The following is a 14,104-nucleotide window of genomic DNA, read 5'->3' as shown; positions in this document are numbered from 1 at the left end:
TCTTTTAGAAGCGGATCACACGCTTCCTCCCCGTCAGCTCGTTTTTTTTATTTATTTTTTTTTTTTACGTATAGCGGTACATGCGCGATCTGGGCGGATTTTTTGTTGTTCCTCCTCCCCGAAGTTCAGGAATTTCCGCGAGTCGCAACTCGCGCTGTTGCTGCCGAATCGGCTGAAATTAAGCCGGCAGGAAGGTAGGTGACTCTCACGGAACCCCGAAAACGAGGATTATTCGCGGCCGCCGCCTTCCGAACAGACGCTGCAAAGTGCGCGTCCGGGAAGTGCACTTGTTCCACGGAACGTCAATTAACCCGAAACTTGCGTTGCGTTGTTTCTCGATTCCTCCGTGGGCCGTTTTGTTTGCCCCCATGAAGTGTCCCATTCGTTAAGCGCTGCTGTATTTTAAAAGTGAAAACAAAAAACCTCTTTCTGTTTAGATTCATTCGCTTTATTGTCTGAAAAAAAGAAAAACCGAACTTTCTGTGGAATCTCGAGGCGCCGCCGCGGTGTTACTACAGGTTTACTACAGTAACTTACTCTGCGAATACAGATGTGGAAGTCAGTGGTGGGGCACGATGTGAGTTCCGTGGAAGCGGGATCGCAGGGAGACGACTGGGAGACGGATCCGGACTTCGAGGTGGGCTTCTCGGCCGCTGATTTTTAAAAACGTGCCACGAAAAGGCTTGTTTTCTTCTTTCTTTCTTTCTTTCTTTATTTTATTCTCCCCCGCTGTGTTTCAGAACGACGTGTCGGAACAGGAGCAGCGCTGGGGCGCCAAGACCATCGAGGGCTCGGGCCGAAAAGAGCACATCAGGTTCCCACGCGTGTTCTCCCCCACACCACGTTAACTGTGCTGCTGAAGGTGGCACTTTCAGAGTTGAGGGTGGCGAGAGGCAGTGAAACAGGAAAGGGAAGTAAATATCTGTATCTGCACTGTGCATGGCCAAATAAGGAAGAGTTATTACGACCGGTGTTGCCAGGCGCATGATAATTGTGGTGTCCGTACGATCAATGATTCCAAAATTTCCACAATGTGCGACGATTTTATCAAGTTATTTCATTAGCCTGACAGGGTACAGATCTCTGTTTTCATCCCTGATAGCGAGATCAGTTCATATAGATCTATCATAATGGCCCGGCGATAAGAAGCGCAGATAACAACACAAACTACAGATCCCATAATGCAGTGCTTCAGTTGCCTTGCCGAATGCGTTCTGTAGGTAAAAGCCACCAGCATTGTGAAGGACCCTATACGCCCCTCACATGCACACTTCATTCTTCTACCATCCGGAAAAAAGGTTCCGAAGCAGCCGGGCCCTCACTGCCAGACTCTGCAACAGCTTCATCCCACAAGCCATCAGACACCTGAACACATACACACCTACACACACACTTACCACCCCTGTTATATTGACAAATATTATCTAGTATTGCACCATTCCGTTTAGCACAGCAATATTTGTACTATTGCACTTTGCACATTTATTATTCTTTTCACCTGTTTAGCGCTGACTGTCTCATTGTTGTCTACGTGTTTTATGGTTAAATGTTATTTTTCTTGCACCACCTGCGTTCCCTGTTTGTCTCTGTCGCACACGTGCACCTTGTAACTTTGTCAGTGTGGAACTTTGTCTAATTGTTCACATGTTACAAGAAGCAACAGGTTCCGGAGAAACGTTATTTCGTTTCACTATGTTCTGTCTAACACACACACACATATATATATATAAAAAATACAATAAAGATCAACTTCAACTTTAAGTGGCATTATACACTATAATATGCACAGTCTATGATTATATGTGTCATTGACGCAGATTTTCTGAGCAATGTCAGAATGGTAATTGAGTGTGTACAAGTTTTTCTCAAAATACCATAATTTTAAGCTTCCTGTTACCATACTTCAACTTTTTGTATCTGGCAACACTGATTATGACTGAAAGCTACTCTGGCTTAGACACTCGTATTCTTGTAGCACAGGTCATGTCTTGATTTCTCTGTGGGGGTTCGGTATTAAGACCATGTGGACCACTTGGGTTCTGTTGTCCCTGAGGTTTTTAGATGTACATTCACCCTTCATGTGTCAGCAGTGAGTGACAAACACAGACCGTGTGCAAATAAACGGCTTTTATTACGAATAAAACCTGGAGTCCAATGACATTTCAAAAGCAAACATACACAACCTCAATGTATTGATTTATTTATTTGATTTATTGTTTTTTTTTTAAGTGTTGCTGAGCTCCGACAAAAGGTGTCTCATGAACACGAAGTGGTGAAGAAGAAGGAATTACAGCAAGGCCCAAAGGCTTCATATGGCTACGGGGGGAAATTTGGAGTTGAAACAGACCGTATGGACAAGGTGACATATATACACCAATACACACACACACACACACACACACACAGTATGTGTGTGTAAGTATGTATGTAACGTATGTAATTTCCCAGGGGGCAGTGGGGCACAGTTATGTGGCAGAAGTGGAACAGCATTCTTCTCAGACTGATGCAGCTCAAGGTTTCGGAGGGAAATTTGGGGTGCAGAATGACCGTCTGGACAAGGTGAGCAGCTTTTCTGAAACCATCGACCTTACATAAAGAAACAAGCATATTTTGCCCTTTTGCCCATACGTACTGTAATAATATGTCTGTCCTTTTGGCTCGTAGTCAGCAGTGGGCTTCGATTACAAGGCTGATGTGAAGGCGCACGCTTCTCAGAAAGGTATCGCTTCATCTTAAATCTGCTGCACTCAAGCACTCAATCTTTTGTGTCACTACAGTTTCAACGTTCTCTGACATTTCCATGACTTAGATTATTCTAAGGGCTTTGGGGGCAAATATGGTGTCGAGAAAGAGAAGGTGGACAAGGCCGCACTGGGTTATGACTACAAAGGACAGACGGAGAAGCACCAGTCTCAGAAAGGTGAAAAATTCACATGTTTCAGTGCAAAGTCGCTTTTCAGCTCTTCAAAACACAATAAAGATAAAAAAATGCACGGTTTGTACATGTACCGGCATGATAAAGAGGATTTATGTTTGTTCAGCATTCAAAAATTAAATACTTACAGATTTAAACCTTCTTCAGACTACTCTAAGGGTTTTGGAGGTAAATATGGCGTTGAGAAGGAGAAAGTGGACAAAGCGGCACTGGGTTATGACTACGTGGGACAGACAGAGAAACACCAGTCACAAAAAGGTACTTTCTTTGTTCCAGAAACATGTTAGTTGTTTTTTTTGTTGTACAAAAAAAATAACATCAGACCGACCCTCTCATGGTCAGATTATGCCAAAGGATTTGGAGGGCGGTATGGAGTGGAAGCAGATCGCATGGATAAGGTATTAATCCAATACCTTCATTTAATTCACCATTTTAACTCAAAAACCTCTGAAATGACTGACAGCTGTCATCTTTTTAGAGTGCTGCCACCTTCTCTGACATAGAGTCACCAGCTTCTGCCTATGAGAAGACTAAACCAGTAGAGGCTTGTAAGTGCACGTGATCAATTTAATTCTGAAAAGTGTATATGCAAAAGTGCAAATACATACATTTAAAATAAATGAATCAAATACGGTGTGAAAAGTGTGTCAGAAGATGCATTTTGATACCAGCAGGTCCTCTGACAGGCTATTTCAAAGGCAGGGACTCCCCATATTTCACTGTCTGCAACCTAGAAGTAATTAGGGGGACAGAGTCAGAGGACCTGAGTGACCTGGATGGTGTAAATTCTCCACACTTTGTCCTGTGAGGGATTTAAAAGACAACGAAGGCCTTCATAGTTTTTTTTTCATGTTTGACTTGCCCATTAGCACCTCCAAATGACACAGGGCATTTGTGAATGTTCAACAGCCAGTGCCGGGGCTGGAAATCTGAAGGCCCGTTTTGAGAACATGGCCCGGTCATCGGATGAGGAGAACCGTAAGCGGGCAGAGGAGGAGCGAGCCAGGAGACAGGCCAGAGAGAAGAGAGAACAGGAGGAAGCCAGGCGTAGACAGGTGGAGAAGTTTATCCAAGCATCATGCACATACCTGCATTCATATCTATACAGTGGCAAGAAGTACGTGAAGCCTTTCAGAATTTCATGGTGTTCTCCATTAATTTGTCGGAAAATGTCATCAGGAGGAATCTTAGCCCATTCTTCCTGGCAGAACTGCTTCAGCTCTGGACCTCTCATGTTCATGTCTCTCTTCAAGTCATTCCATAGCATCTCTAATAGGTTGAGGTCTTGGCTGTGACTGAGCAGATTTTGTTTTTATGAAGACATTTTGGAATTGCCTCGATGTTTTGGGTCATTGTCCAATAGCATCACCCGACTTTCAGCTGATATACAGGGTGGGACATTTACATGGATACACCTTAATAAAATGGGAATGGTTGGTGATATTAACGTCCTGTTTGTGGCACATTAGTATATGTGAGGGGGCAAACTTTTCAAGATGGGTGGTGACCATAGTGGCCTTTTTGAAGTCGGCCATATTGGATCCAACTTTTGTTTTTTTCAATAGGAAGAGGGTCATGTGACAGAATAAATGTATTGGTAATTTCACAAGAAAAACAATGGTGCTTGGTTTTAACGTAACTTTATTCTTTCATGAGTTATTTACAAGTTTCTGACCACTTATAAAATGTGTTCTATGTGTTCAACCATTCCCATTTTATTAAGGTGTATCCATATAAATGGCCCATCCTGTACAGACACACTATCCTGCAGGTTTTGGGGAATTTCTTGGGAATTCATCTTCCCCTCAATTATTACAAGCTGGAAAGGCCCTGATGCAGAAAACGATGCTCCTCCACCAAACTTCACGGTGGGGATGATGTTTTTATGTTGATATGTGACATTTTTATCAATCCTAGACCACAATCCTCAGTCCACAAATCATTTTGCCAAAACCGCTGTGGAGTGTGAGTGCGCAGGCATGCAGCCCTGTTCTTTTTAGTGAGCAGCGACTTCCTTCCTTCCATGCTTGTTCAGTGTTGTACGTACTGTACACTCATGAAGACAGAGATTGCAGATCCTCTGAAGGCTATTTTTAACGAGGCATGGCTCACATAGGCATATTCTTCTTGTGTGGAGCAAACGCTAAAAGTTTGACTGGATTTTATCCGTCAAAGTAGGTCTGGTCCACACCTCCAAAAACGTTTTTTAACAAGCCTCCAACTGACGCCAGTTAGCATTTTTGAGATCATTGACTTAAGGGTTCACATATTTTTTCCACTAGCAAACAAAGACATGAAACACCATAATTTTTTGTCACATTTTATGACAAATAAATGTAGAAAAGCATGTTGACATACTTCTTCTTGTCACTGTAAGTTTTGTGGTAATTTGATATTACATACATTTTACCAATAAATTAATAATTGTTTATTTTGCTAATATGAATTGAACTCTTGGTTTATATATATAATCAGATGTTTTCAAGCAAATGTCTGATACATATACACCAGTTCCAATTAATACTCTGTGGACTGTTGGAGCAGGAAAGTCAGGAGGGAAAGGAAGAGCAACCCCTTCCCATTCCTGAGCCCAGGATTCCCCCTAAGATCCCCAGGCCCTTGCCTGAGACTCCCCATGATGAACCTGAACCCATGGCACAGGTGACAAACATGAGAAAACATGTATAAATCTTTCAAAACAGCAGCACTGTTCTACTGTTCTGCCGGTGTGAATGAACCTTTGAAATTTTGTCAGGTGTATGAGCAGGAGGTGGAATATGAAGAACCTCCAGGTCTGCCCCCTCGCAGTGATGATCTGTTAGAGCAGCTTGAACCGGGTCTGGAAAAGGAAGATGATAATGAATATGAGGATATCGGCTGCAACCCAGGTAATACCATCTTGTTTAATTTCACAATGAAAGGGCACCTACTTCAACTATAATAGGGTAACACAATATTCACAGGTTCAAACCCCACTCAAACTACAATTGTGTCTCTGAGCAAGACACTTAACCCAGAGTGTCTCCAGGGGGACTGTCCCTCTAACTACTGATTGGATAAGGGCGTCTGACAAATGTTGTAAATGAGTTCAAATCACGGTTTTGTGTGTGTGGAGTTTGCATGCTCTCTCTGTGTTGCCACGGGTTTCCTCCCGCTGTCCAAAGGCATGCACACCAAGCGAATCGAGGACTCTGAATGTATGTGAGTGAATAGTGTGTGCGCCCTGCGATGGGCTCTCACCTGAGTGTGTCTCAGTGGGCTCCTGTCGTCGCGACCCTGACAGCGAGTGAATTTGAAATGGGAGGGGCCTGATGATTGACCACGCACACAAGCCAGTTCATAATTTCTGGATGATGTAAACCCACGCTCGTCAGAACGTCGTAAAAGATCAATTTGACACTAGCAAACAAGCCTCACACTTGGTAACGCCCAATTGATTAATTTAAATGGCATTAAAGTGTAACAAACCTACACTAGCGGTCTGTTTCTGGTTTAAAAACGTGTAACTCTTGTGCATACCACAGTGATTGATAATGACGACGCGGCAGCTGACTATGTAGACATGTCGTGTGGATCTACAGCGGTTGCCCTCTATGACTATCAGGGAGGTGAGTATTTCTCTGGCTGCATCAGTGCATAAATTTTCCCTTTAGGTGGCGCTGCCTTGCAGTAATTAAGCCACGTCGCCGCTTGTTTTCTCCTTGCAGAAGCTGACGACGAGATATCATTTTCCCCAGATGACGTCATCACAGACATCGAGATGGTGGACGAGGGGTGGTGGAAAGGGACGTGTCATGGGCGCACCGGCCTCTTCCCGGCCACCTTTGTTCAGTTAAAGCAGTGAAGCCATGCTATTTTCATCTCTTTGATGAAACTACAGTACAACATTCATTCAGTTAATACCTGCTGATGGAGCCGACACGTCAGCTGATTTACTCAGGCAGTTCACAAAGCAATAGAATTAATAGCTGCTCATGCCTTTTTATAGTAAGCCTACATTACAGTATACTTCCCGTTCATCTCAAAAAACAACCTGGACTTCTATCTAGAATTCTATATTAATTCTCTAGTCCATAACCAGCAGTTAACATTCTTTGTGCATTGGAAAAATATTTTATAATTAATGACTCATGAAGTACTCTTTGTACATAAAAACACAGATAAAACCAGTTCCCCAGATGTGAGTGTTGGTGGCCACTGCTCTTATATCCATGTGCGTAAAATTGGCGTCTGGAGGGCAAAAATCAATGTGAAACCCTGTCTGACATCCTCAAAACCATTAATATTTAATGTCACTGACACCAGAAAGCCACACTGATTAACAATCTGTGTAAAAGAATTGGACTAGAGGTGATCTGCAGTAGTATTATTACATAATGGATCAAAATATTGTAATGAAATCTTTTCACTGCTGCTCAGCTAAAATCTGAATTTCATGCAATCATTACACTGTCTCATCTGAGAGAGGCAAAATAAAGTCTGTAATGAATTTAAACAGGACATTGTATATTCCCAGCTCCACTTTTAGCAGGATCTCCAGTCCACAGTTCAAATGGCTGGCCAGACTACCAGGCCAGATTCTTCTGTGACTTAGTTTTCCTGGCTTTCTTTGGGTTGTTTTTGATCTTCATTTTTTTAATCTGTCGATGGTTCATCCATTTTGGGTACTGTCCATGCTGGTTCAACATATTTTTCTTGTGGCTCTTGGAGACTGTTTCCATCTTTCCCATGTTATCTGGACAGGATGAGTTAAAAAAAAAAAAAGAAAAAAAAAGGAACCATTATGATTAATGAGAACACTCATCTTATAATGTGTGAAGACAAGAGTACCAACAATACTGTATGCAAATAATCAACTGACCAAACCCTGTTTTAACTACTCATCTTCAAGCCTAAATTAATGGTCTTACCAACCCATAAAAGTAGGGTTATAGTGAGGATATAGAGAGGTTGCAAGTTCTGTCCAACATCAAGATTTACTAAATAACACATCTAGAAAAAAACATTGAGGAGCTGTAGGACTTGGAAGGCTATCCATAGTCAACCTAGTCACTTCTGACTTGAACATCAACCACCTTCTCACCTCCACCTCCCTCCATATCAATATCAGCAGTCTTCTCATTCAGCTGCTCGGCTGGCACAACATTGGCGACTTCAGATATATCATCCATGGTGATCTCCCCTTTCCCTTCCTGTCCCAGGATGCTCTTCAGTCTGGCCAGTTCTCTGGGTGCATTCTTCTTCCTTTTTTCAGCACGCATCTTCCGCTTCCGTTTGCTTCGTAAGCTTTTTGCCATGATGATGATCTATACCAACAAGAGAAAATAAGAGTCTGCCACAATATGTACACTACTCAAGTTTAGTTTTTTTTTTTTTTAAATAGAAAAATCATAAATGTCCATTGACATTGTTTTATAGCCTCTTTGATAAGAGCAACGTATTTTCAGTTGTATTAAGGTCACTGGAAAGGGTTTCAATAATCAGTACAGCTTTTACAGTGACAGACTTGGGTTAACAAACACAGCATTCCACTGGAACTCCAGACTAATTGTTGCTGATCAAGTTGTCTACGTGTATGTAGATATTCCCTTACAACATAAACAACGCCTGGAAGGGGTTTCACATTGTGCTAAACTACATATGACAAATATGTGATTAACAAACCAAACCGTTCAGCGCCTAATGGTTGAAAATTCGGAATGAAAAGGCCTCGCTGCTTATCAAACTGGCTCGATAATCGCTCTTACGCGGAGCCTAGACCTCTGATGAATTCGCCGGTTTCATTCGTACACGACGCTACACGGCGCGCAAAATTCGACTGTAACTCCGACTGTACGTTTTTATTTTAAACTTATTAAACCGAAGAGAAACGCCGTCGTCGTTACCCGTTCGAGCTCCACACACGTGTTTGTGTTTTCAGCAGCGCCGGATTCCGCCGGATATTTGCGACACTTTCTGCTGCCGCAAAGCTGTACTGCCAGAACCTACCAGTAGATGGTAACAGAACACAACGTGTCGAGGTTCAATTACAACGACCATAGCATAACTTCCGGACATAACTACATTGTTTCGACTCGTATTTTTACATTTCTATTAAACGGACGCTCACCTCACACAAATGTAACTTTGGTCATGATAGAAAGCACAAAATAACCGGGTTATGACGTGGTGTCCCTTTGGTGAGTGAAGACCTTGCGCCTGGCCTGGTGTCATAGTTGCACTTTGCCTTTACACAGGGGTTCTTCCATTTCCATCCAATGCCAGGTCTTGGTAAATTGCCACGCTGTACTGCTCTCCGAGGAGGAGGCTGCATGGTGCAACGTCACTGATGCCACAGATGCATGGATGCATTTAGCAGTGCATCTCGGCACAGAGAATGCTCAAAGTGCAGGTCCTGTCCAATCCCTTACAAAAAGTTTCTAGGTGATGCTCAGTACAGGAAAGGAGAGACACGGACACTGACCTTCCTTAGGGAACTGTCAGTGTTCTTGTTAATTGAGGAAAAAAGGAAAGGGGGGAAAAACTACATCTGCCAGCCTGTCCTGGTGTCATTGCCCTTGGCAACCAGCTGAGTCCTCAGTGCCCTGGGAAGAAGTGTGCTGTGTTTTGACTTCTCCAATTAAGGCTCTATTACAGTGGGCAAAGAGTCTTTGTGAGGAGTAATTAGATCCCAGGACATCGCACTCAGGCACGGCAGGATGCAAACAGCATGCACACACAAACACACTCCATCTCGCCCTCATACACAAGCCCACTCATAAGCAGCTCAAAAGAGACACAATGAAAGATGGGTGCGCACACATGGAATTAGACGCCATCTGCAGAAGACACACTCAACAACTCTTTCAAATGACAAATAAAACCCCAAATCGCCCTCCATGTATACAATATATAACATGCTGGTCAGTATTAGATTACTATATATGATTTAGGAATGTTTACTTTAGATCCCTTTGTTTCTATTTAAAGAGCTTATGATTGTCTTCAGTGTGATATCATCCATTCAAAGGATGGGATCTCGTAACACAAGTTTTTTGATCACAAGTTTGTTTTTTCGTTTGATGTCAAATTAAATGTCAAATGCATTTAATTTCAGTTCAAATAGTTAATAATTTGCTGTAACCCATTGCAATCCTTTTTCTTATTTTCTTACTTGAAACGTTAAAATTTGAGTAGGTAAAACTAAAGTAATACAAATCTATATTGGGAAAAAAATAAACAAAATGTAGTAAAATTGTTATTATTGTATTGTATAGAGGTTTAGAATTCAGCCGCCCACATTATTAATAGAACTCCTTGTATCATCATAAATCTCCCCTTTTGTAGCAAGTTCACTGGCTCCTAATTAAGTCTTCAAAATGAAGAATTCAAAATTATTATGTTAGAGTTGAAAGCCATCCACGGCCTTTCCCCTCCATATCTGCCTGACCTCCATGTTGCAACTCCCTCTCGTACCCTCAGATCATCCTCTTCTGTTCATTTAAATGTCTCATTGGCCTGTCTTACCACTTTTTAGCCGCTCTGCACCCAGGCTCTGGAACAGTGCCTGGGTGACCTGAGCTCAGAAATATCAATTCACTCTGGTACTTTAAATCAGCACTCAAAACCCATCTGTTGCTTTTTAAGCTTGTTTTATTATGCCTTATAATCTTGTCTTTTATTATAGTTTGCTGCATGTTGTATTGTTGGATTTTACGGTGTCCTCGGGTGTCAGAAAGGCACCTAAAAATAAAATGTATTATTAAAAACAAAAAATGACACAGCACAGCTTTTTTCCACGTGCTTTCAAAAATGTATTCTGAATACATTGGTCGACATGCATGGTTAAAGTATTAATTATTGGATACACTGTTGGTGAAGTATTCAGTATTCTGGCATCACTACCTTTGTATTTTTTTGTAGGAAGTGCTCTGAGGTTTACATGCTTTTGTTCAGTAAGCTTAGGACCGGGTGTGCATTCTGCCGTGGTGGTCCTGCACTAATGAGATTTCATCGTCCAGATCCAATGCCAAGGTCACCTGGTCGGTTCTCCCTTCAACCCTCCTCCCAGTCTGAACCTGTTGAAGCTCCTGAGGGACTGTAACAGGGAAGTGTGTGGTTGTCTTGGCAACCAAGAGACTGCAGGGCCCTAATGCAAGCATTCAATTGTTTCATATGGTCACTGTGTGAAGAACATGTATCCACCACTGGGTCCTCTGAAATGTCCCGCAGAGGTTAAATACAAAATAGAATTGCACAAAATTAGTGCCACACCTGTAGGAAAGCCTCACTGTATATTAGTCAAAGTGAAGTGATTGTCATAGTGAAACACAGCACACGGTGACACAACAAAATGTGTCCTCTGCTTTTAACCATCACCCTTGGTGAGCAGTGGGCAGCAAAGACAGGCCCCCCGGGGAGCAGTGTGTGGGGACGGTGCTTTGCTCAGTGGCACCTCAGTGATGGCTTGGCGATTCGAGGATTTGAACCAGCAACCTTCTGATTACGGGTCCGCTTCCTTACCTGCTAGGCTACCACTGCGCTGTAAGGGGAAAAATCTTGAAGAATTATTATGAAGCATCACATTTAGAGGAAGCTTGTATGTGAGTATGTGGATTGTATTTAGTTTTTTTATTCATTTTTCATTCATTGGGTGTTGGACATTAGTTTCGAACTAGACTTAATCCATGAATGGGAAATAGATGGGTTCACTCAGTGTAAACAATATATTCATTATTGCCTACAACAACATTTCCAATATTTTCAACATAAAGATGAAAGTTGTAATTCTCCAAGGACCATTTCAATTAGGCATGTCTTTGTTAACTGAGAAATCCTGTTTTGTGGAAGAAACACTGTGGACTCCACTGGGTTGTATACCTTGAATGCATTGTGTCTGAATCAATGTTTTCATTAAGCTCAGGATTTTTCCAGCTTGCATTATTTATTTTAAATATATATTTGCATATATGTTGCATATATAAAAGGGGGGTAGTAGCCTAGTTGGTAAGATACTCGCCTATGAACCAGAAGACCATTTACATCATGAAAAACTTACTCTTTTTATTTAATCCCTTAGTCCTGTTACTCAGGGCTGCCGGAGCTCATCCCGGGAGAATGGGTGCAGGGCGCGGCAACTTTTCCATCTCTTTGACATAACTGCACATTACTAAAGTTCTTCTTTTTTGCCCAGAAGGTCCCCTTGGACATTTCATCATGCAGAGAGAACTCTATGTGCTTGCATTCAGCAATCCTTATAGCATTTCACTGCATATCATACCGTGTATGACTATGTATGTGACAAATAAATTTTGAATTTGAATCCAGGGTGGCGCGCACATATACTGCCGCTCCAAACTCCAACACATTTACAGCATTTATCAGACACCATTTATCAACACCTTGCTCAGTAGGTTTTCAGAGTTTAAAAGTGATGTGAATGGATATAGTATTCCATCAGGGCAGAAGATCAGATCTTCGACTTGTCCTCTGTTGTCCAGATTATAAAACTCCACAGTAGACACCACATTGAGACCGAAGGCATCAGCAAACAATACCTTCTTGCAAATGACTGGTGGAGTAGTATTTTTCCATCAAACCCTATTCAGTGTGCCCTGGTCCTCTTCTCTCTCCACCTCCTCATCGTTTGTCATTTTTTTGACATGGTAGCTGGTGGTGTATATCTGGTGGCTGGGTTTTGTAAGCGGTGTAGGTGGTGGTAGGTGGTGTTTATACTGGGGTTGGATGGGACAGCGACAGAAAGCAGAGAGAGAGCTGCACTGCCTCTGAAATCCTGACTCACCCTGAACCTACAATGCTGTTGTGCAAAGTCAAATGTAATGAAAGACGTCACTGCATTTCCAGAGATGTGGATGTTGGAGTGGCCAAGACATTGGTCCGGGTAGACAACATGGCAAGTCTCCTTCTTACCAACCAACCCACCATTTTAATTTGAATTAAATCACAGTCATTAAGTCATTAATTTTGGGATTACAGACACATGTCATTATAATACACTTATCCAGAATATACTTTAAATTATACTAAAAATTAAAAAAATTAATTTGATAAAATTGTGTCACGAGAAAGGGTGTGTGTCAGAAGACTGGTCTGGGGCAATAATATGTGGCAAATCTACCACACAGTACTAAAATTTCATTTAACACTGTAAACATGTATTTCTACTGCTACTGTTTATTTTTTAATTTGCCTGATTTAAATAAAATTATTTTTGTTTAATCCCGTCTCAGGCTATGTGTGTAATCTTTTTAGCAATAGGATGATTGGATATAGAAATGAGCTCAAATGTTCTGTCACGCAAGATTCTGAAGAACCAGTATGTTAATTAAATGTAATTTTCTGGAAAACCACAGACACGACTTCCTGTCTGCGTTTAACATTGTTGTTGGTGAATGGTGTTGATGACGTAATTCCGTGAATATGCTCGCTCACTTCTATTGGCCGTTCTCCTCTTCATTAGCATTTAAAGCTACAGACACCAAAACGGTGCATGCTGGGGAAATCTCATTGTGTGACTGGCTAAAAGTGGCTGTAATCCTGCACCAAGGCTGAATTTCAGAAAGAGACTTCAGGTACAGAGTTAGGGGTACCACTAAGATCTATATAAAATTTTAAAAATCATAATAGGAGACATTTAAAGATTGCTGATTGCTTGCATTGCATGTAAAGACACTTGATTACTTCTCTTCAGTGTCATCATGGGTGACACCAATGTTCCTGAGATGGGTGGTTGACTTCAGGGCTTCTGTGCAGAGCCATTAGTGACTTAAAGCTGAAAGGAAACCTGGGAGTCATTTGGTCAAGGAGAAAGAGACCATAGCAACCTGTCACAATGATCCTTGACAGGACGACAGTGTCAGTCAAAATGACGTGGTCAAGCTTCCATAATGTCCCTGTCACATGCAGTGCCACTGAGTGTCGAATGGAAGTTCTCAGGCAGTAAGGACACTTCTCTATTATCAACTAGCTTAATAGCCGGAGAGTGACTGGTGTCTCATTGCCAAGGGAATCTGGCTAAAGTACCTCCTTGACGTGACAGCCATAATTGTCCATCCCTGGTGACATGCTATGAAATGGTCCTTTGTTGCAGCCCCATTGTATTGCAGTGTTCTTTTGGGCTCCTTTTGGACAGGTCTGTGTCTCACTTTTTTTACCCTTTTTTTACACCAG

General features: G+C 42.0%; 2 protein-coding genes across 4 annotated transcripts; one reads left to right on the top strand and one right to left on the bottom strand.

Moving 5' to 3' along the window:
* Positions 1 to 82: 82 nt before the first annotated feature.
* hcls1 (hematopoietic cell-specific Lyn substrate 1) lies at positions 83 to 7,119 on the top strand. Of its 2 annotated transcripts, XM_028955600.1 has the most exons (15): positions 83 to 194; positions 551 to 637; positions 741 to 814; positions 2,230 to 2,359; positions 2,449 to 2,559; positions 2,665 to 2,719; positions 2,810 to 2,920; positions 3,083 to 3,193; positions 3,278 to 3,333; positions 3,414 to 3,483; positions 3,845 to 3,990; positions 5,480 to 5,596; positions 5,691 to 5,823; positions 6,460 to 6,543; positions 6,643 to 7,119. In XM_028955600.1, exons 2-15 carry the CDS (start codon positions 551 to 553, stop codon positions 6,777 to 6,779), a joined length of 1,422 nt encoding a protein of 473 aa, XP_028811433.1. In that variant the 5' UTR covers positions 83 to 194; the 3' UTR covers positions 6,780 to 7,119. The 2 variants fall into 2 exon arrangements, with proteins under 2 accessions (XP_028811433.1, XP_028811432.1); XM_028955599.1 differs by having other exon boundaries at positions 2,810 to 3,193.
* A 78-nt stretch (positions 7,120 to 7,197) lies between these two features.
* On the bottom strand, positions 7,198 to 8,913 carry llph (LLP homolog, long-term synaptic facilitation factor). 2 transcript variants are annotated; one of them, XM_028955601.1, is made up of 3 exons: positions 8,821 to 8,913; positions 8,019 to 8,241; positions 7,198 to 7,670 (listed from the first exon to the last, which is right to left on the bottom strand). In XM_028955601.1, the coding sequence occupies exons 2-3, from the start codon at positions 8,230 to 8,232 to the stop codon at positions 7,501 to 7,503; spliced, it is 384 nt and encodes a 127-aa protein (XP_028811434.1). In that variant the 5' UTR covers positions 8,233 to 8,241; positions 8,821 to 8,913; the 3' UTR covers positions 7,198 to 7,500. The 2 variants fall into 2 exon arrangements, with proteins under 2 accessions (XP_028811434.1, XP_028811435.1); XM_028955602.1 differs by having other exon boundaries at positions 8,683 to 8,821.
* Positions 8,914 to 14,104: the final 5,191 nt, after the last annotated feature.

The sequence above is a fragment of the Denticeps clupeoides genome, chromosome 15 (assembly GCF_900700375.1).
Source record: "Denticeps clupeoides chromosome 15, fDenClu1.1, whole genome shotgun sequence".
Classification (NCBI taxonomy): domain Eukaryota; kingdom Metazoa; phylum Chordata; class Actinopteri; order Clupeiformes; family Denticipitidae; genus Denticeps; species Denticeps clupeoides.
The sequence above is the reverse complement of the archived record's forward strand: the minus strand, read 5'-3'. Positions and strand labels throughout refer to the sequence as shown.

What these genes read in the sequence shown, in the direction of transcription:
- hcls1 (XM_028955599.1), top strand. Translation starts at nt 551, where the DNA reads ATGTGGAAGTCAGTGGTGGGGCACGATGTGAGTTCCGTGGAAGCGGGA. An exon ending in GGCCGAAAAGAGCACATCAG is followed by an intron (nt 815 to 2,229) that starts GTTCCCACGCGT and finishes TTTTTTTTTAAG; the next exon opens with TGTTGCTGAGCTCCGACAAA. An exon ending in GGCGCACGCTTCTCAGAAAG is followed by an intron (nt 2,720 to 2,809) that starts GTATCGCTTCAT and finishes TCCATGACTTAG; the next exon opens with ATTATTCTAAGGGCTTTGGG.
- llph (XM_028955601.1), bottom strand. Translation starts at nt 8,232, where the DNA reads ATGGCAAAAAGCTTACGAAGCAAACGGAAGCGGAAGATGCGTGCTGAA. An exon ending in TGATATGGAGGGAGGTGGAG is followed by an intron (nt 7,671 to 8,018) that starts GTGAGAAGGTGG and finishes CATCCTGTCCAG; the next exon opens with ATAACATGGGAAAGATGGAA.